Here is a 22,775-nt window from a genome sequence, read left to right on the forward strand (position 1 = left end):
TCTGTTTTCGTGGACAAAGCATCGCAAATGAAGAACTATAGGCGATGACGAGCAAGAACGATAATCAGTTATGCCGTTACGCAAGTTTATTTTTAAAGAAGGACAAAACAGCACAGATACGGGACGAAGCGAAGGAAACACACGAGGACGTGCGCTGACTGCCACCTGACGTTTTATTGAAAAGAACCACAGCTTATACATGAAAAAACGAAAAAAGGGCGCCAACAACGATTAGCTACCAACTAGCCCGCCTGTAAAACCCGCTTGTTCAGCAAGATTCTTAGATGCATTGCTGCTTATGCATGCCTACTAAGGGAACCACTCCATAGGCTTGTAAATTCTTGATATGACTAACTTGATATGACTAACTAACAAGCAGCTGTGTCCCACCACAACAGATCGCATACAAGCACTCTTGGATGCAGCCCTCAATACGCCGCCTTCGGGAAGCCTGCTTATTTACCTGCGGACGGCCATACTTGACATATCACAGAAGCTTCACTTGAAGGAAACGAAGATAGATGCAGAACAGCAAAAGAAGTACAGAGGTGCGATGAAGAGAGCTTTTGACAAACGTCATAACACAAATATTGCTGCAATAACCCCAGATGATATGGTTGTGGTGCGAAAAGGTTATGGCGGTCCGAACAAAGAACTTTTGGGGCTGTTTAAAATTGTAAAATTGGCCACAAAAGAAGGAGTACTGAAAACCATCGGCTACACGACGGAAAACGGTGCGATGGAGATAGCAGCCACTGCCAACGTCATCCCCCTTGTTTGGAGCGGAGGGATGAAACAAAGCCCAGGAGAGTGTAGTGGGTCGATGTGAGGATGGACAGATTTGGTGGAAACAGAGAGAGAGAAGAAGAATGAAAAAATCGTGCTTTGTGTCTGTGCACATATATATATATATATATATATATATATATATATATATATATATATATATATATATATATATATATATATATATATATATATATATATATATATACCCACGAAGCATACTACAGAAAGATGCAAATCTCATATTTTTACTTGGACCGCTATATTGTGAAAATGCAGCCGCAATATGGGTGAAAACGCTATGTTTTCCAAATTTGTCATAATATTGTGGCAACGTTTCTTCTTCTTTCGCTCCTGCAGTATTTTTATCACTTAATATAGGAACCTACAAAGCCCTCAATGTGAATATATTACTCGCGAAAAAATCACTGCTCTTTCTAAGAAATGCTACGCATGAAACATCTTGCGACTTTTCGTCAAGGCTTAAAATAATGAAAGTGGAAACAAATATAAATTAACTATCATCGTCATGAGAGAGCAGCGCCTTCAAAGGAGGAAAAAAATTGTTTCATAAGATTGGCTCAAACCAGTGATTTTATATAAATTGTTATGTATGACAGTTTCACTTCCGTGCCCCATGGTCGAAGCGCCCTCTAGGCAACACAAATTTTTTCAAGAAATATAACGCCTCAATAACTACATCTGGCATACACACGTACCGGCCCAATTAATTTCAGCACGATCGGAGATGGTCGAAAATTTACACGGTGCACTTGGTATGGGATGACCCATATATATATATATATATATATATATATATATATATATATATATATATATATATATATATATATATATATATATATGTGTGTGTGTGTGTGTGTGTATATGTGATATGTGCAAATAATGTACCCTCGGGTGCATGGCGTCCGCGATGGTGCTGATCATTGCTTGCATGGCCGTGGCATTGTTAACGTAGACAAGCAGGTTGCAGTACTGGCCTCGGGACAACATGTTCCCGTTCCGGTCCCGCACAACGGTCTCTAGGCACTCGTCGAACGCTCCCATGTTGACGCGGGAGGACTCCAAGAATCCCGTAGGGTACTTTCCCGTAGCGTCGATAACTGCGACATACAATTATCAGAAATTGATCCCTGAAGTGTAGGACATGGATTGTCGAGTGACGCTGTGCAATGTTCTATTGCGTATCACATGTTATCATCTGTTAACTGATAACGAAAATTAATGTCACAGCTGACCGACCTAAGGCGTGTTACAATACCAGGTTACAAAGTGTTTTCCTACACACGTCAAGCGAAAAGGAGTGGGGGAGTAGCAGTTTTTTGATAAAGATAACTTGTTCGTAACAGAGGAAAGTGCTAGCTTCTACTAGGTTGAAGTTATTGCCCTACGACTAAATACGCCCACCTTGTCAATGGCTTTGTTTGCTATTTATCGACCGCCTCATTTCAATGGACGATTGTTCCTAGCCTATATAGATCAAGGCGCTCTCAGCTCAGTCACATGAAGATTGCGTTTGCTTGATAGGCGACTTCAACACAGCTTGTTACCGCGCTTCTCTTGTTTATCTGGCAATCACCCTGTGACTTAAACGCATTTTAGGGGCGAAGCTCCTTAAGGCGGCACCCGTTCGACCCTCGTAGTCGTAGTAGTCGTAGTGCGTAACCAGTCTTACGCTTTGACCTCCAAGGTGGTGCCGGTGGGATATTTTTCCTGTGCGTTGTTGAACAATAAAAAATTCGCAGCGTGCGCGTTAACTAAAAGACGAATTCTTCTGTCTCTCATTCCCCATTAGCAGCCATTGGCATGTTCCAGTAGGAAACGTTAGTAGAAGTAGAAGTGTAAGTGTTAGCTAAAAGCCGACTTCTTCTGTCTCTCATTCCCATTAGCAGCCATTGTTTACCTCCAAGGTAGTGCCTGGTGAGATTTCTCCTGTGCGTGATTAAACAATAAAAATTTTGTTCAAAACGCCGTTGATTGATGAAATAAACCAACGAAAGACGCCAGATGTTTTGTAAAAGCAAAACGAAAGAACGCCAGATGTTTCTAAAGCAAAACGAAAAGACGCCAGCTCCTTAACGCAAGACGCCAGATGTTTTCTAAAGCAATGGTTTTCTAAACAATGAAAATTCACAGCGTGCATGTAAAATTAAAAAGTGAGCTGCAAGTCGTCATAACTCATCGAACCTTTAGTATAAACGCGCCCGATCTCACGTCGGTGATGATGTACTGGGCAGAATTCATGGAAGTTTCACGGTTTACCGATGAACCTCCGCAGCTTCGCCCACTCATCATCATTCACTGCGTGGATATGCTGCGATTTTTTTCTTTGTGCACGAAAAATATTTTTCATTTGAGAGTCAGCGCTCGTGTCGTCCGTTTCTCGTCCTTTGTGCCGCGCTGCACGTTTACCCGAAGATGTTTTACAGCGAAAGATGTTATGAGATCATTTCACCGGCCGTAGTTGTCCGCCGCCGCCGCCGCCGCCGGTGTCCGTAACCAGTATCGCTCGAAATGAGAAAAAAAAACGAAATAAGAAAAAAATTCCAGGATGCAACGAGGTTCGAACCTGGGCCCTCTGCGTGGGAGCCCAGTATTCAACCTCTGAGCCATGCCGGTGCTTGAGACTGCTTTGCAAAAAGGCCCTATACAGGATTCATGTCGGGAAGGAACTACATTAGCATATGCAATATAGCGTGGTAGAAGAGTAAAATAAGGACCAAGCGTCGCACAACGCGAATTCTGTAATCAGGCGTCACACAACGCGAATTGCGCAACGAGTAGGTTGTTGAATGCTTCCAACCCATTACGAAGGGCTATGCCATAATTCTTCATCGTCATCAGGCAGAGCATTAACAAAGTGCGCATAATGCCTTACATGCGTTAAGCAGGTACCAACGCTCTCGAATGACAAAAAATGGCACAGTGACTGCTGCCCTACTTCTAAAAAATTACAATGATTTATAGCGTAGTGGGTTCCTCGCAAGTGCATTTGTATTTGTTGCCAAGGAAGCCCATAAGCGCATGATCCACTTCCTCGGAATCTCAGTAAAATTACAATGATTTATAGCGCAGTGGCTTCCTCGCAGGTGCACTTGTATTGGTTGCGAAGGAAGGCCATAAGCGCATGATCCATTTCCTCGGGGTCTCAGTAAAGTTCTTCGCCCCCCCCCCGTCTCTCTCCCACGTCAACATATGGTATACAGCATGACGGTAGAGGGGAATAGCGACCGGGCGTCACCCAATGCAAATTGCATAACTGGTGGGCCGTTTAAAGATTCCAACCCATTACAAAGGGCTGAGCCATAATTCTTCATCGTCATCAGTCGTCGCGTCAACAAAGTTCACATAATGCCTTACAGGCGTGTAGCTGGTGCCTCGCTTCTCCGCAGAGTGACGAATAATGAATGGCTTAGTAGCTGCTTCCCAACTTCACAAAAATTGTGATTTATGGCGTAGTGGGTACCTTTCTAGTGTACTTGTATTGTAGCCCCAAGAGAGCTTAACGGCCTCTGAAACGCCGCTCTTCCAGCTTTCGCTGTGACTGTGCTGCGGTTTCAGCGCAGGCCTGGCGTCTTTTTCTTCTTAGTCGACGTATTGATTCTCTCATGCCCTCTTCGGAAAGTTTTCTGTACCTAACGTGGTTTCACACTAAATCCAGAATCGGAGGCGTTGCGCGCTTTCTACACCTGACCTGGTTATGCACTGCCTCCATAATGGTTTTGCACTGCCTCCGTGAAGCTTTCTGCACTTAACGTGGTGTTGCACTGAATCCAGGATTGGAAGCGTTGGGCGCTTTCTGCACCTCACATGGTTTTGAACCGCCTCCGTGATCGACCTGCCTGCGACCAGGCGGCGATGCCATGGGATGACGTCACCATGTGGACTCTCGTCATGTGATGTCATAGTGACGTCATGATGGCGTCACATGCTTTGGCGATTTGTGGCGTCGTGATGACATCACATTGCGACGTAATAACGTCACGATTTTTTGTACCATTCGTACTGACACCGGCTCCGCCAACGCCGATGGTCAACTTTCCCGTTTGATGACGCATCTAGGCTTTTTTCTTAAACTGATTTAAATAACATAAACGTTCACTAAATTTGGATAATTTCAACTAGGTGCGTGAAGAAGGGAACGTTGAGCCGGAAATTAGGTGTACTGAGTCTATTACACCGCAAGCTAAAAATGTCTTTGGTCACGCTTTTCAAAGTTAGTGAAGCCACGGCCGCTGGATGAAAAAAACGCATGGTACGGCCTGCCGCGTCGGGTAGCTTTCTATGGGAGAGTGCGTGTCGGCCGTAGTTGCAGTTGCGGGCGCTGCGGCGCGACAGAGCTGGGACGCGTAAAGTCACTGTAACGGGAAAAGTACCGCATTTGTTCTTTCTCGCCACATAAATGGGCCAGCTCGCTCGCCCCGCGTGTCTCCTGGCTGCCGACGCACGGCGCTTTGGAAAGCAATTGTTTCTATAGCCTCACAAAAGCGTGCAAGCACATTACGACATCCCGTATCATTTTGACACTTCATCGCAAGTCTCTAGCGGCATCGAAGAATATCTGGGTGTTGCGCTTTTGGGTGCAGCGACCGGCGAGACCTGGGCAAAGCCCTCTTTACTATTGCCAGCGGGAAAAAAGGATGCCAAGCGACGGGCTGTGTGGCAGCACAGAATACGGCGGGAAAAATTTGTCCCCACGACGGATACCCGCCTTTCTGAGGTAAGCGTTTCATTGAGAATCCGCGAATGTTGTTTCGGGGAATGTTTCCGTCTCTCCTGCACTGGTACAGCTTGTTTCGCGTGGTTGGCACAAAAGGTTCTTGCACAATAACGTTGCCGGGCAGCTCTTATTATGTCTGGCGTAAAATTGACGCCTTTGGGCTCACATATAACGGTCAGCGCGCCATGAAACCTAACTGCTACAGATTGGTATTGCGCGACGTGACTGTATAACGAACATACATAACAGGTGGTAACATGAATATAATGGCACGCACATCACGTAAGGCATGATTTACATGCCATGCTCATGTGCACTCGCGTCCTGTTCGCTGGCTTGATATGCACCAAAATCGGTATTGCATGACGTGACTGTATGACGAACATAAATAACAGGCGGTAACATGAAAATAATAGCACGCACATTATGTAAGGCATGATTCACATGCCATGCTCATGGAGCACTCGCGGCCGGTTCGCTGGCTTGATATGCACCAAAATCGGTATTGGGGGACGTGACTGTATGATGAACATGAATAACAGGTGGTAACGTGAAAATAATGGCACGCATATCATGTAAGGCATGATTTACATGTCATGCTCATGGTGCACTCGCGGCCGGCTCGCTGGCTTCATATGCACCAAAATTGGTATTGCGTGACGTGACTGTATGACAAATATAAATAACAGGTGGCAACATGGATATAATGCCACATGTCAGGCATGATTCAAATGTTACCACCTGTCACTAACATTCATCATACAGAAATATGTACTCATATCAAATTTCGTATATATGCATTTCATTAAACGACCGCGAGCGCTACGGCACCACGTCATGTAAATCATGTTTTACATGGCATGCCTCTCATGATTTGCACGTTATAGCCAGTAACCTATGTTCTTCATACATTCTTGTCACGCCATACCAATTTTGGGGTGTATCAAGCTAGCGAAGCAGCCGCGAGCGCACCATGAGCGTGGCATGTAAATCATGCCGTACATGGCATGCATATCATTATTTTTATGTTATCACCTGTAATTTATATTTGTCATACAGTCATGTTAGGCCATACCAAATTTAGTGCACATTCCATTAACGAAACGGACAGGAGAGCACAAAGTCCTGGTCAGATAGATAGATAGATAGATAGATAGATAGATAGATAGATAGATAGATAGATAGATAGATAGATAGATAGATAGATAGATAGATAGATAGATAGATAGATAGATAGATAGATAGATAGATAGGTTTAATGTCGCAGAAGTTCGCTAAGAAATGCTTCGCGTTTAATAAATGCCGAGAGCGTTAATGTCGCGCAGTTCGCATTTCTTTATCGCGTTCTTACGCGTGCGTGCGCGTGTAGGCAAGTGATAGCTGCTGCTATTTCTTTCCTAATCAGTTAGAGGACAACGGTATGCTTCATTCGGGGCTGCAAAAGCGCACGCATTGCGTAAAACATGCGTTACTCGGCGTGAAATCAACACCGTGCCGCCGCAGCTTCGGCCGCGCTGGACCAAATATGGCGGCGGGCAGGACGGACTTTTCCCGTTCCAGTGACTTTAGGGACGCGGAAACGGGTGCCGGCGGTTCCGTGGGGGCAGCAGCCGCGCACGTTAGTTGGTCGTTGTCCCAACAGTTCCCGTTCAGTTGTTCTCATCGTTTTTTAGATGCGAAGCATCTTATTGGACGCGAGATCGAGCGGAGTCGCCGCCTGGCGGCTACTGGCTGAAGCGCGCCTAGTGTGGATTGCTCCATGCGTCGTCTGCTAGCCGCGTTGTGTTTGCATGTGCGCGTACGTCATGCAGGCCCTCAAAAGGCGGTTTGTTCCGTTGCGTTGGTGCAACTTTAACCGCTAGTACGTATGCCTAACACGATGTAATGAAGCATTTGGCCTTGATCGGCTCTATATGTACTGTAATAATATCAGTGAGTGCACTTGTCGAGAGTGCTGTGCGTGGTCGTCGTACCGTCCGTTCACGAGTCATATCAGTGTAGGTGCCGCTCTGTGGTTCAAGCGCATTAAAAAGTGCACTTGGCGTTGTCCTAAAGATGAGAAGTATTAAATCTCATGTGAATATAGCCTTTTAGCGGCTCGGTGGTTAAAAAAAAAAGGCTCTCATGCACTTGCGCGTTGTGGTCTGACACTTCGGTACTTAAATTGTCCCCTAAACAGAACAGAAAATGGAATGACACGGAAATCGCAATACTGAGTTGCCTTGCGCAATTATAACTTGTGGCGAAATGTATACAAAGACGCCCGTGTACTTGCGAGGTAGCTTATGCCTGTCAAATTTGCGCTTTGGCAAGTTCAGTGTCGGAAGTGCGTCAGGCCTCAATCTCTTCCGCGAAAACCCTTAAAAAAAGAGAGCGAGCGAGAAAAATATGTTCGTCAGGATCAGCAGTGGCGATGAACTCGCTCGCGCATTTTCATCGCTTACGTGGCGAGTGAGGGCTCATAAAACGATACCCTTTACTATGCACCAGATCATGCATACACACTTGCCACGTTTCGGTGCACGTACTTTCCCTGCGGAACACTGAGAACTGTTCTCGCGGCCGTGTAAACACAATGGAACATGCGCGAACTGCAAAAGGGCTCGGGGACTCTCGTTTAAAGAGACTCATAGCCAAGCGCGAACAAACTTTGCATTCACAGCGCAGACGGTACATGAATGACACAGAATAAATTCCATCAATTAATTTTCTTCTTTCTCGATCGATTCTCGCTTAATTTTCCTGCGGAAGTGTAGGAAAATCAAAGCACATGGAAGCTTCCCCGAGCGTTCGCTTAGTACAACCGTCTTAACGCTCGTAGTGCACAGCAGCAACAAGCATATAAATGCACACATTAGCGAAGTTATCGCTGACTACTCACCATCTGTACTCGTTCGCGAACGCTAGAATGCACCGTCATCGAAGTGCTTGCTGCACACCATCGCGTATTTGGAAGGCGTCTTGCCGTTACGAAGCCTAACGAGCCACAGTCGGCGACGTTCCGCGTCGGTGGGATAGAAATGGAAGCTTATCCCTCGCTCTGTGTAGTATGTGCGGCATTGTGGCACCGAACAAAACCTCACCATCGATAACGAAGAGTTTTCTGCGGGTACGGAACACAAAATCACGATGTGAAAAGAGAAGCCCCGTGCACTTCTACACACACCACACGAAACCAGTATCCACACTAGTGGGGTGACGGTGCTGCCACCTATAGGTCGATCTTGCCGCGAATAGCAGCGGCATGTCCCGCGGCGTCGTCGGCGTCCGCATTCACACTGTGCATGCGCAACTCTTCTCCTTTCCTCTCTCCAACCGCTGCGCGTCGCTCTCTCCACTTCTTTCCTACCACCTGATTGCACTTCTCCTGCGTTCTCGCTTCTGCTGTCGCGGCACATGCGCTACTCTCCACCTCTAGTCTCCTCTCCTTCAAGTGTGAATATAAAGTGAGTAGAGCACTACGCGAGTTCAGCGCTTGCTTTTTTCCGGAGCCCTCCACTACGGCGTCTCTCATATTCATATCGTGGTTTTGGGACGTTAAACCTCAGATATTATTATATCAGCGCTTGCTTTGGTTCACTCCGCTTGACTCCGTTGATGCTTCCGATGAAATGTGATGGTCCGATGAAGTGTGATGCGGGCTAGACATGCCGAAATTCTCTCCTGCGCAACGCCGGGATGAGAAATAGCGCATGTGCATCCCCTTCCCCTTTCTCTCCTTTCCTACGCTGCCCCCCTCTCGCGCGCCTGTCGACCGCGTTCCCCGTTCTCCCTGTGAGAATTAACGGCCAGGCTAGAGGGAAGACAAGACGCGCGTAGCGTTCCCCTTCGCGTTCCACGACGCAAGGTCGGTAGCACGCCCAACGAACGTCAACGGAACGCGATCGTGCAAGTGCTCCGGCTTCGCATCGCCTCATCATCCCCTTTAGTGGGATATGGCGCAGTTTTATTGCGATAACAATTATATTTCGTACACCGTCACATACTAAATCCCGAAATTGACTTCCCTCTCAGCTTCAAAACGATTCTTGACAGTGGTTTTACAGCGAAAGCTGTTATGAGATCATTTCACCGGCCGTATTTTGGCGCCGTAGTTGTCCGCCGCCGCCGGTGTCCGTAACCAGTATCGCTCGAAATAAGAAAAAAAACGAAATAGGAAAAAAATTCCAGGATGCAAAGGTTCGAACCTGGGCCCTCTGCGTGGGAGCCCAGTATTCAACCGCTGAGCCATGCCGGTGCTTGAAACTGCTTTGCAAAAAGGCCCTATACAGGCTTCATGTCGGGAAGTAACCACATTAGCATACGCAATATAGCGTGGTAGAAGAGTAAAATAAGCACCAAGCGTCGAACAAAGCGAATTCTGTAACCAGGCGTCACACAATGCGAATTGCGCAACGAGTAGGTTGTTGAATGCTTCCAACCCATTACAAAGGACTCTGCCATAATTCTTCATCGTCATCAGGCACAGCATCAACAAAGTGCGCATAATGCCTTACATGGGTTTAGCAGGTACCAACGCTCTCCGTAGAATGACGAAAAATGGCACAGTGCCTGCTGCCCTACTTCACAAAAATTACAATGATTTATAGCGTAGTGGGTTCCTCGCAAGTGCATTTGTATTTGTTGCCAAGGAAGCTCATAAGCGCATGATCCACTTCCTCGGAATCTCAGTAAAATTACAATGATTTATAGCGCAGTGGCTTCCTCGCAGGTGCACTTGTATTGGTTGCCAAGGAAGGCCATAAGCGCATGATCCATTTCCTCGGGGTCTCAGTAAAGTTCTTCGCCCCCCCCCCCCCCCCGTCTCTCTCCCACGTCAACATATGGTATACAGCATGACGGGAGAGGGGAATAGCGACCGGGCGTCACCCAATGCAAATTACATAACTGGTGGGCCGTTTAAAGATTCCAACCCATTACAAAGGGCTGAGCCATAATTCTTCATCGTCATCAGTTGTCGCGTCAACAAAGTGCACATAATGCCTTACAGACGTGTAGCTGGTGCCTCGCTTCTCCGCAGAATGATGAATAATGGCTTAGTAGGTGCTTCCCAATTTCATAAAAATTGGGATTTATGGGGTAGTGGGTACCTTTCTAGTGTACTTGTATTGTAGCCCCAAGAGAGCTTAACGGGCTCTAGAAACGCCGCTCTTCCAGCTTTCGCTGTGACTGTGCTGCGGTTTCAGCGCAGGCCTGGCGTTTTTTCTTATTTCGTTTTTTTTTTATTTCGAGCGATAGTGGTTACGGACACCAGCGGCGGCGGCGACGGACAACTACGGCGCCAAAAACGGCTGGTGAAATGATCTCATAACAGCTTTCGCTGTAATAAATAATATAAGTTGGCGCATTTCGTCCAGATTTAATGTTCACTGTTGAAGTAAGGGTTGAATTCGTTACACTGTCATGATAACGGCGTGACGGAAAGAGACGAAAATACTGAAAAAACGCAAGAACGCAAGTAGCTGTGTTCGTGCGTTTACAGAGAATTCGAACCAAACTGTCAAAATTGTACTCAAAATGCACTAGCTACCCAAGATCACATCTTGTGGGGATGCGGAGGTTTTCCCCCTCCAAAATCGCTCCTACCAGCTCCCTCAAAATTAACATGGGATGAACTTATCAGAACTCCCGACCGGGAGAAACAGCTGGCCATCGTTTCCTGGGCCGAAAGAGTCGCTTCCCGCGTGGAGCCACCCTGAGGCGTCAGTTGACTCTTAGTCAAATAAAGTTGATACCACCACCACAGCCTTTTCATCATTCTTTCCGTGTCTGCATTTTCATAATAATGAAACCGTAACAGCCCGCCCAAAAGTCACTGAAATTTCAAAGCCGCTGGAATGGACTTCTATAAGATGGTCGCACACTCGCTAAGCATTATTTCATGGCCGCGACATGCGACACTGTAACGTATGTGCACTATAAGCATGTTTGCCAATTTTTAGGTCGCTTTTTTCTAAATGAAATGATTATGTCTGAAGCGATATACTCAGAACCAAAATAAAGCATTTCGATTCATTAGGAAACGTGTAGCGCGTCGATATCGATTAGTTGTGATCTTCTAGGATACCAGCAAAACAAAATTGGGGGACCCTCAAGCTTTGCCTTTAATAGTTGAACGCGATAGCGAAATCCGGCCCTTAGTGCACACTTCAACCACTAAGTGCATACTTATGAATGTGCGGTGTTACACACACACGCACACAGACACACGCACACGCTGCGTGCTATGTATCTATAGTAATGGTACAGGTTTTCGATCTAAAGCACTTCCCTGTGCTAGAGCCGAGACACATTTCTCACAATGCCTCACAGACTGGCAGCACATAATCTAATGTTTGCTGTTTGCTTGATCAACGCCTTCCTCTAGAAAAGAGGCGTTGGCTTAATGTGTTTTTCCTCTAGATGGGCATGGTTGTCCATTTTTGGAGCTCTTTGAAAGTTCGTGTGTATTTCTAGCGGCGATGGCTGCACTATCCCGGCTATTTTCGAAGCATGGCGTCACGCAAAAAACGTAGTTTGATGGCCTCGCCAACGCGCCTACAAATCGCCGAATGGAATCATTTTCGTCGTGACAACTGTCGAACACAATGCGTTAAGGAGATCTCCTTCCGCTACATGGCATTTGTGTAGTGTTTTTTCCCGAGAAAGTTGAAAGTAACATCGTGGCTTTGTGGTAGGACACCGGCTTGCCACTCAAACGGCCTGGTTTCGATCCTCAATGGGACCGAAGATTTTTATTGTTTATTTTATTTGCATCTTTCTCGATTTATCGGTCGCGGACGATTTTTCGCTCACAAGCGACATAGCGACGCCGAAACGACGGCGGCATTTCTGCGAAACGAGCTCTCTAACGCTATCGCGTTAATATGCCCACGATTACTTCCGCGAAAAGCGTTCGCTTCGCGAAGTTGCACCTCGGGCAAGGCAAGACCGAAAATTCCTAAGAGCTGCAGGTATGTACTACAAGGCAAATCGTAATGAACCTATATGTACACGCTATGTGGATTTTAAAAGAACATTTCGGGAATTACGTGAACAGTCACGCGCTCAGACATAGCTGCCGCAAGCGCGCCGCGCATGTGGTCCCGCGGGCGCTCACGGGATCAGATGACCTCTGTTAAGGTTGCGCGCTCTCCTGCTTGCTTGCCGCCCAAACGAGTGCGCTACATCCTCTCTCTTCTCTCTCTCTTCTTTATTGCTATTAATTTTTGCTGCCGAAGGAGGGCACAACTAGTACTTTCTCAGGCAAAATGAAATAGCCTTCGAGTAATAGCTCTACAACGAAGAAACCTTATTTGCTATAACATAAAGAAATGTTCCCGCCATACAGTTCTTGGCCTGGGTATATATAGGAGGTCTGTGTCATTAGATTGCACGTTACGATGTGCTGTTATTTAGGATCGTGCGCGTGTCAGAAGAAGAAAAAAATCTAAGCAGCTTCTTCGCACACCTGGCTCCTAAGAAAAATGTGCATTAATTCCGTGGCTTAACAGCAAATACGCATCTAGGTGCCATAACTGCTCCCTTGCATACCTTGTCGCGTTAAACATCTATATTTATCAGTATAAATAATGTTCATTCCACTTGTGTTCCCAGTATTATGTTCAATCGCGTACATAATCGCTCTGATAAAGAATACTCAAAATTTGACTCGAAAACGGAATAAAACAAGGTCCGTGTATAGAATATTCAAATATAGTCGAGCATTCTACAGCTGTGACATCTTGTCACCTTGCTCACGGATGCGTTTATGGTGGTCTCTCTCCTAATTGTCGCGCGTATACTAGGTAGTCTTTTCAACACTAAACGAAGCAAGGTATGCATGTACTCACGTCTTAGCGCCCACGGCTCAAAGTTCTGGAAGGCTCTCATGGTCCGTAACAGCGCCGTGCTGCATTCAAGCCGCACGTCGGCTGCCAGAAATTTGCGCACCAAAGAGCGCGGCACTTTGGAAAGACCAGCGGCCACCACATCTCGAAGAACCTGCCCGTAGTTGATTTCCTCCGTTTCGCCGATAGTTTGGTTCGGACTTGGAGACATCGCTGTCTCCGATACATTCTGTTACCGAAGTGAGTGACACATTCTGAGCTAGCGAAGCTTGGACTAAGGATGACATTAGAACGCACAGTGACACGAATGCCCGTAGCATGACCCAAGGCTGGGCACCGCCGCTTCTTGTGGGCTTTTCTAGCATCATAATGCTAACTGGTAAGCTTAAGAGCACCATTACACGAAATTGTAATTCATACACCTTTGTCGCGATTAACTTGTCGAAAGAAGAAATACCCTACACTAAAAGACAACAGAACCGGATTCCTGAACGAGAAATAATGCTAAAGGCACACAAACCTTTTTTACGCTTTGTTGTCGCCAGAAGGATACACCTACAGCGCTAACTATTTCTGCCCGTGAACGCCTGCAACGGCCAATTCCTTGTTCTCGTACAGCATGTTTTCCGAGCTTGGCAGTTCACTTTTGCCGGCAATGGGGTTCCTTATAATTGGTACTACCGGCAACGGGTAAGCCGGTCAGTAGTACAAAAGACCGTCACTCACGAATACACTGTATGATTCCTTTCTTTTCTTCTAGAGCCGAATGCAATGGTTGGGCAAAAATGATGGAACCTAAAGATATCTGCAACGTTGCGCAAGAATTTCGGGAGGAACCAGAAGATACCGTTTGATGAAGATCCCTTTAACCTACGATATGCTGTGCTCTCGAGCGAATCAGCACCGTGCGAGGCCCACTATGCAACGGAGCTACTTCATGCAGTATGCACCCGCTTGCCGGGTGTATAGACGAAGCCGTAGCTATGCTTGTGATGCATCTGGATATGCATCAAAGCAGGATAAATACCGATGTCGGGCCGCCTAAGGCAGAACCGGCATTGCAACTTATCGATCCATGCATAATGAAGGGGACTAGAGCTGGGCGAGTACACTCTCACTCGACGCCTATTTTCCGCGGCAACATGTTGACACAAGCATATGTCATTCGCTCGCGTGTGTTTTTGCAACACATGTCGGGTTTACCCCCTCGAAGAGCAAGCAAATCTCAGAGGACATTCGCCTAGCCCGACTCGAAGGCGAAAGCCATGTTCTTTTCCTTCTCAGTCGATGTATTGGCCCTGCTACGAACCCCTCTCAAAGCTTTCTGCACCTAACGTGGTTTTGCAGTGCCTCCAGGATCGGAGGCAATGCAAGCTTTCTGCATTGCACCTGGTTTCGGACTACCTCCGTGACCGGCCCACCTTTGACCAAGCGACGATGTCATATGATGACGTCATTACGTGACGACATGATGGCGTGAAAAATTCTGGCGATATGTGACGTCCTATGATGACGTCATCACGTGACAATGATTTTTGCATCAATCGCGTTGGCACCGACCTCGCGGGACACCGACGGTCAATTTTCGCTTTTGATGAGGCATGTGAGGCTCCTGCCTTAACAAGGACAAAACTCTTATAATCAGTGCGTCTGCGTAGGCGTATAAACAAAACTTAAGGTAATGAGGTCCGAGGAATGCATTATTGAGATAACAGAGTGGTAACAATACAACACGAATAACACAACATCGATAAGACGCGCACTGGACTAGAGAGAACCGGCACCGTGGCGCTGAAGGAAACTGTCCTCTGTTGTTTACGCTGTGCAACTTCGACACGCCGTGTAAACCACGTCCAGTTCGTTCTTCTCCATCTCCGCACAAATGTGAGTGCATCACGATGGATAAGAAGATATAAAACACGCGCCCGACAGACCACGGCTGCGCGAGCGAGATTTCATTCCAGCCACCAAATCAATCACGGAACACACGGAAGTGCCGACATCGGTTGTCCTTCTGGACACTCTCAAGTTTCGCAATAGTTCTCGCATTCGCCCTCTTAGCTCTCATTGTTTTACAGTGCGGCTACGGCTTCTGTGATGGGCTTTTTTAAAAGGCCGCCATTACGAAATCTGACAATATACTAGCTAAAAGCAGTGTCAGACTGGTGTACCGTTTGGCAGATGACTCTAAATACTAAACAATCTGCTGTCCTATCAATAACTCGGAAAAACATTAAGTCGAGCTTTTCGTACGCCGTCAACGGCATCCCGCTAGAGCGCGTTCAAGAACACAAATACCTTGGACTAACAATAACACATGACTTGAGATGGAACTCCGATATCAACAACACAACATCTACTGCATTGAAGCGGCTTTTCTTTCTTGGGAGGCACCTCCGACTAGTTCCATCGATATAAAAATGCTGGCCTATAAAACCTCTGTTACGTCAGTCCTGGAGTATGCAAATGTTATTTGGTCTCCATAGACAAAGGAACTAATTAAGTAGAAGGCGTCCAAAGGAAAGCGCTGAGGAATATATATAATAAGTATAAGCCAACAGACTCCCCCTCCGAACTACTCAAGAGTGCCGGGATTCTAACATTACAAAACCGATCAGTACTAGCCCGCTCTAAGCTTTTGTATCACCTTCTGCATAAGCAATTTAACATTTATGTCTCCAGATACATTTCCACAAGTGAAACACGGCCATCGCGACATAAACACACACACGCACTCAAGGAATATCCATTTCGTACCGACTGTTTTAAAAATTCATTCTTTCCTTTAGCGATAAGAGAGTGAAACGATATCAGCGAGGCCATCACTAGCAGCTGCTCCCTGGATGTATTCACTTGTTCGATGGAAAATAGCCTACTAGCGTTGCAGACTTGACTCTCCTGTACTAAATTGAAGATAATCTTGCTTTTCACTAACATTTTATTTTCACCGCGTCCTTCTGGTGTTCGTTGTTATCGTGTGGATGTGTAACTTATTATTACCGATGTGCACTTGTTACCCTGAAACCTTGTATAACTATACGCATGCATTCCAAGGTCAAGAAGGGTGCCGACAGATGGATACACGGAGTGGGATAGGTTTCAAACAGGAGGAAGTGCCTCAGAGCAGGCTGGCCGACGTTTCGATAGGTGGACCTATCTTTGTCAAAGGCGCCGTATCATCCTTGGCGGGTTAGTTTCAAAGGGTTAGTGTTGACGTCATGTCCAGCGGTGGCGCTTGTCCCTGTTGGTGACTCCAGTCTGGAAAGAGAAAACTCGAGAGAGGAGTGTAGCCCTTGCCACATCATTTCAAGAAAGTTTGCAACGGCACTCAGGGGTCAGGGGAGCTGCAAAGAGGAAAAAGAAAAAAAAGGAAAGAAAAGGGAGAGAGGAAAAAAAGGAGAAAGAAAAAAAAACGAAAAAAAAGGGGGGGGGGGCGGTCTACCAAAGGGAGAGCCGTCAAAAGGCACTACAAAAAAAAAGAGCGGAGAATGAAAGCGACCTGGGAAGGCCGCAGGGCGGTGCGTCTAGGAAAGTAACTTAGGAGGGTGGATGATTGGGCAAGTAGTGGTTCCTTGTGGTTATTTTTGCACTATACCGTCTTATGTCTAGGAAAGAGCGGAATTATGCAAGCTACTGAAATACTGTTTAAACACATCTGCGTACTCTATCTTCAAGCGATTTGTTTCACGTTCTAAACAAGTTATTTGTAACTAGTGACCATATTTTGAACGTCATGCGATGTACAAACTTTTGTAGTTATAGTTTCACCAACACTAATGATATCATATATGAATATATGTGTGTCTGTAATTTGTTTACTCGCTACTTTCATCATTGTTTTTGCCCTTCCTGTTTTAATCCCTCAAGGGATTGACAGTATTTGTAAATAAATAATAATAAATTTATGGTGGATGTCGAGAGTGCCTGGAATAGCGTCCCTTGTCACATTATCTAACCTGTGCGTCACAAGTCACTTGATTAGCGCATCACAATCATCTAATCTCATAGATTGGATACCCTCGATACTCCGTGCGTCTTCGTTCTGTCGGCGGTACACCAAACGCATCAGACAGCTAGCATACCAGTACGAGATATACAAATAATTGCACGTTATGGACGATTGGAGAGCCGCACGCACGCGCAGGAGTGCGCGAAGTGGGAAGCAATAAAACGGTATAATGGCAATTTTTCCTCGATGATTAGCATGCCGAACGCACGTTGAGGCTCTCAGTTTTACATCGACTGTGTTTGCGCCGACTTTCAAGGTCATGCAATGCTTTTGCTGTTAACACGTACGATACCGCAAATGTAAGAGTGGACACCATTCAGGAATTAACTGTTTAAAACTTAACAAAGTACGTACCGTTAGTAAAATAAACACGTCTGCTAAGAGTTGCGTATTGCAGTAGTCAAATTTTAGTTCGGTGCGCGGTAGCATAGAATAGGCCATAAGTCATCGCATCGTGACAGCCCCTTTGTATATGCTCCCGCAGGTAGCAGAAGTTTCTCCGAACTTTTGTGGCGCCTCTTGCACCACTATAACGTGGCACAGAATTACGTCAAATGTTCAACTGCGTCACTGCTAACACAGCAAACTTTACGGGTGCTACGCCTATTCGTCGTTTCCGTCACTGCCACAAACAATGCAATCATCACACCATCCAGAGTGCGTTTCAACTTTTCAACTACTGACACTTCTTTTTCAGTATTACGAAGTGCAGAGTGCCAAGCTGTACAACAAACCACACGGAAGGTGGGAAAACCCTTTCAGCGGTTATGTACGTGCGCCAGCAACTGAAATGGCTCCTCCGTATGGGCCGAGATCAACCGGCCGGCTCTGAAAGCGACCAAGAAATGCGAGGACTTCGACTTGTTTACCCCGAAAACAACATTCACCTGGAGTTACACCCCAGTAAACGCTGAGATGCGTGTGCCTGGCATGAGGGGGGGGCTGTTGGTGGGTATTGTTTTGGCGAATATGCGCGGCGCGGCACAGAAAAGGGACAAATTAAGAACGCACCGCGCGGGACATACACGCCAACAGTGTGAACTTATCAATTCGCCCAATTTGCTACCTTGTGCCACTGTTCTGACTACACGCGTGTGTTCAAAACAGAGTGAGCAGAAGATTGCTGTCCCGAAGGGAATATTGCAATAAAAATGACGTGTTGTTACTCTCACTGGCGGGTTGTCCGAATTAAAATGCGCATCACATTAGGGGCCCGGGCTGTCGTGTCATGTCGCATGTCATCTGCTGTCGCCTCACGTCGCGTCGCTTGGCCATGTATAGCATAGCCATGTATGGTATAGTATAGCAAGGACGCGCGAAAAGGAAGTGAGGGTGAGGAGGAGAAAAGTAGGATGGGAGAGGGTAAAACATAGCATAGGAGTGTATTCGGTATCAAGCAGGCAAAACCATGCAAAGCCATGAAAAGCATAGCCATGTATGGTGCAGTATAGCAAGGGCGCGGGAAAAGAAATTGAGGGTGAGGTGTGTTGGGAGGCTGATGAGTCGGGAATGATAATAGGAGACGGTGAAACATAGTATTGCCATGTAATGTATATCATACTTATGTGTGGTATAGTACAGCGACAGGAGGAAAAGGAGCATGAGTATGAGGAGAAAGAAAAGGAGGATGGTGAGGGCATAGCATATACCATGTATAGTATACTATAGCAAGCAGCGGGAAATGGATGTGAGGGTGTGGTGTAGGAAGCGGAGGAATGGGAGAGTGAATCATAGCATAGCCATGCATACGGTAGTATAACAAAGGGGTGGAAAAAAGAAGTGAGGGCGGGAGGAGTGATGTGAGGGTGAGTATGAGGGAAAGGGGAAGGGGAGAGGGCACCACTCCATCACCAATCAAGGTTTCCCTTCCCACCACGGACGCTGAGCAGCCTGCACGCTTGGAAAGGCAGCGCGAGCAAGCCCATGAACGTGTTTCTGAAGGGCAGGCGAATCACTGCTCCATACTTTCTACATCTTCCACGTTGAGTGCAACGCATACATATTTTCAATTGCTTTGTATCCTGCTCCAGAAGGCTCCAAGAATCATCGCTGTTGACCAGCAGCCGGCAGCTATTGGTCATTCATTTCTTTGCACGATACAAATTTCATACAGAAGCTGCTACGCCTTGAATGTTTTCTTATTTTGAGATTTCCTGCTACAGAGCACATGTATAGTTTCCTTTATGAGTGATTCGCAAAAGCAAGCATTGCAGAAAATGTGCACACTCGGACACTTCAAATGCATTTAAACCTACTTGTCTGTCTGCATCACATATATCAGAGTGGGAAGCTGCTGGGAACGAGTTACTGATAAGTGACACTCCGTTAACGGTCACTTGCGTAACTGTAGGTACAATGCTTGTCTTGGCGACGTTCCTTGATTTCTGTTCGTTTGATAATCCAAAATGCGCTCACCTATTTGTCTATCTCACATAGGTGAAGTTTTACCTAAAAAGAAAATTACACCATCTCCCGCTAAAGGGGACCATGAGCCGATGCGAAGCCGGAGCACTTGCACGATCGCGTTCCGTTGGCGTTCGTTGGGCATGCTACCGGCCTCGCGTCGTGGAAAGCGAAGAGGGACGCTACGCGCGTCGTATCTTCCATCTAGCCTGGCCGTTAATTCTCACAGGGCGAGCGGGGAACGCGGTCGACAGGCGGGCGAGAGGGGGGCAGCGTAGGAGAGGAGAGAGAAGGAGAGGGGACGCGCATGCGCTCGAGCTCATCGCGGCTTTGCGCAGGAGAGAATTTCGGCATGTGTAGCCCGCGTTTCAAAGGAAGAGCGGAAAGGGGAGAGAGGAAGTGGAGAGGGAAATGGGAGAGGGGAAAGGAAGAGGATAAAGGGGAGAGGTTGAGTGGAGAGAGGGAAGGGGAGAATGGTGAGGGGGAGTGGAGAGGAGTGTGAGGGGAGGTATATGCGCCTACGCAGTAAGGGTGGTCACGCCGCACACCACCACCACCACCACCACCACCGGATTGAGCTCCGCCTTAAGATACTTTGCATCTAAAACGCTTTAAAACATTTCTATAAACTTACGGCTCCGGCTAGAAAACTTCGTATGCAATGCATGCTGAAAAAGTCACAGCTTCGTCTCAAGAGCGAAGCAATGAATGCGATAGCAAGAAATTGGAATGTCACAGGAAGAACGGCAAGCAGCTACACACTTGCTGCGCGCTGCTCAAGCACGAAGAACGCAGGAAAAGAAAACGCACAAGGCAAGTGCGATCTAACCACAGTCGCAGCTCGACACTTGTAGCGCGCTGCTCGAACACAAACAAGGATGCACGAAAAGAACGCACAGGTACACATAGGGTGAGCGCGAGCTGTCACAGTTGTTACTTCAACTAAACCGTACTTTGGCTGCTCTAGCTAGCAGATCACTCGTTTCGCAAACGCGGCCGCTGCGGCGAGCAATGTGAAATTCGTGTAGTCTATAGCTTCAACGCAAATTTTGCGGCGAACCCACAAGATGTACAGAACTCCCCCTCAAGAGATAATCACGCGAGCGCGGTCGACTACGCCCTGTATGTCAAAGTACAAGTCGAAGGCGCACATCCTAACTCCGGCGAAACACTAGACAGTTTTAGAATTGGTGACCTAAGAAATGTGCGAGCCGCCAGTCAGTCTCTTGCACTCGCGTTGTCCGAAGACCCTGCAGTGTCTTTGTTTGGGCGGCAAACAAAACCGCAGAGCGCACGATGTCAACAGAAGAAAAAGACTATCCTCTTTAAAAGACGGCGCTTGGCAGTGGCACGTGACGCCACGGCTTGCGTTCCCTGCAGGCGTCGATTGTGGTTGCTAAGATAAATATTCATTTGGCTCTAGTTGGTCCATATTCCTAAGGCTAAAATTACAGCGAAACTCACTTGTTTCTCCTTCTTACTTCTTCTTTACTTCTTGGTCCCTGCACCCATCTGAATATAATTTCATCTCTTCGCGTATCTAATACACTATCATCCTTGTTACACGTTTTGGTTTAGAGCTATTGTTGTGTGCGCAAGTGTGATAAGTTTGCCTTGGTCTTATACAGGGTGTTTAAAATTAGGCTTTATAGTTTTTTTAAATTCAGTACTGGGAAGAACGCGAAAACCACATTTGCAGATAAGTTATGTATCAGGGGGACACGAAGTGAGGCAATAATTATCAATGTCAGCCGCCGAATTAACTAAGATTGAATAATGAACTTTTGTATGAGTGCAGCAAGCGGGCATGTTTCCATTGAAAAGCTGGAGGCAGTCGCGTTTCTACACAGTTCCACTTGGAAGAATTTTTCTAGCATGTCTGTGCCCCGAGATATCCCACTGCGAGGTTGAATTGCGGTGCGATATGGCGTATTTGTGAGCGCAGCAAATCAGCCACCTTTCTTTGTCATCTCGACATATCATCATCATTCGTGCAACTTCCACATCTGTATATATCATCATCATTTTGAACAGCTCGAGCTAGACTCCAATAAAGCGGTTCGTCATAATATATATATATATATATATATATATATATATATATATATATATATATATATATATATATATATATATATATATATATATATATATATATATATATATATATATATACTATGCGTGTCCAAGTTCAGTATTATTGGACCCGATGCTTAATAAGTGATAAGTGCAGGCACCCGCACAAAAACAACAAAAATACATTTATTCGACGTTTCGACCGGTCGACACCGTGCGAATGAGCAAATCTAAGCGGCCCTAAATTATGGCCCCCGGTTATGCGTACGTAAGCAAGATACATCCAAAAAAACTTGCTCCAGTTATTATTCTTCCTGTTCGTCAGCTAGACATCTTCATTCACGGTGATTTCTTCACGAAAACATAGAGAGGCACACTGCAGCGCGACACGCAGCAGAGTGCGGGCAATAGAAACTTACGTGGCTGTCATGAGTTTTGTCATAGTATCTCATAGTATCATGAGCATATCATAGAGTTCATGCATGAGCCGCTTGTGTAGCAAAAGCATGCTAAGTGCCCGTTCGAGGAAGGCTATATTGTCACTACTTACTGAGCAACAGGGTATACAGCGACAACTGTGGAAAGATTCATAAAGCAACTTAAGCTCTTCACTGTAGCGCCCACAAGACACGCAATATGGCCGGGTCCATGTACTCGTCGACGAAGGCGACGTGCAGCGTTAAAATCTCCAATGGGTAACTAACCGTCATGAGTACCCACATATTCTTTCCCAGTGCAAATATAGACAAGAGTCGCAAAAAAAGATTCACTGCATGGTGAAGTCTCCTCATTTTTATAACTGTCCGAAGTAGACAGCTGAATCTTATCGGATCAGATTACTTCGCTTGCTAATCGCTATGGCAATGTGGTAACTTTCAATCAAACACACAGGCCAAATACCTGTCTCTTTCAAAACCCACTTCGACGTTTA

The 22,775-nt window shown here is 46.4% G+C and overlaps 1 protein-coding gene across 1 annotated transcript in view; it reads right to left on the minus strand.

Annotated features, from left to right (window-relative positions):
* Nucleotides 1-13,567, minus strand: part of LOC119391320 (uncharacterized) — a 218,352-nt gene extending 204,785 nt beyond the window's left edge. Inside the window, exon 1 of the mRNA XM_049415242.1 lies at nt 13,360-13,567. Coding sequence (XP_049271199.1) covers nt 13,360-13,567 — 208 coding nt within the window. The remainder of the gene's footprint in view (nt 1-13,359) is intronic.
* Between the last annotated feature and the right edge of the window lie 9,208 nt (nt 13,568-22,775).

This window comes from Rhipicephalus sanguineus, chromosome 4, assembly GCF_013339695.2.
Source record: "Rhipicephalus sanguineus isolate Rsan-2018 chromosome 4, BIME_Rsan_1.4, whole genome shotgun sequence".
Taxonomy (NCBI): domain Eukaryota; kingdom Metazoa; phylum Arthropoda; class Arachnida; order Ixodida; family Ixodidae; genus Rhipicephalus; species Rhipicephalus sanguineus.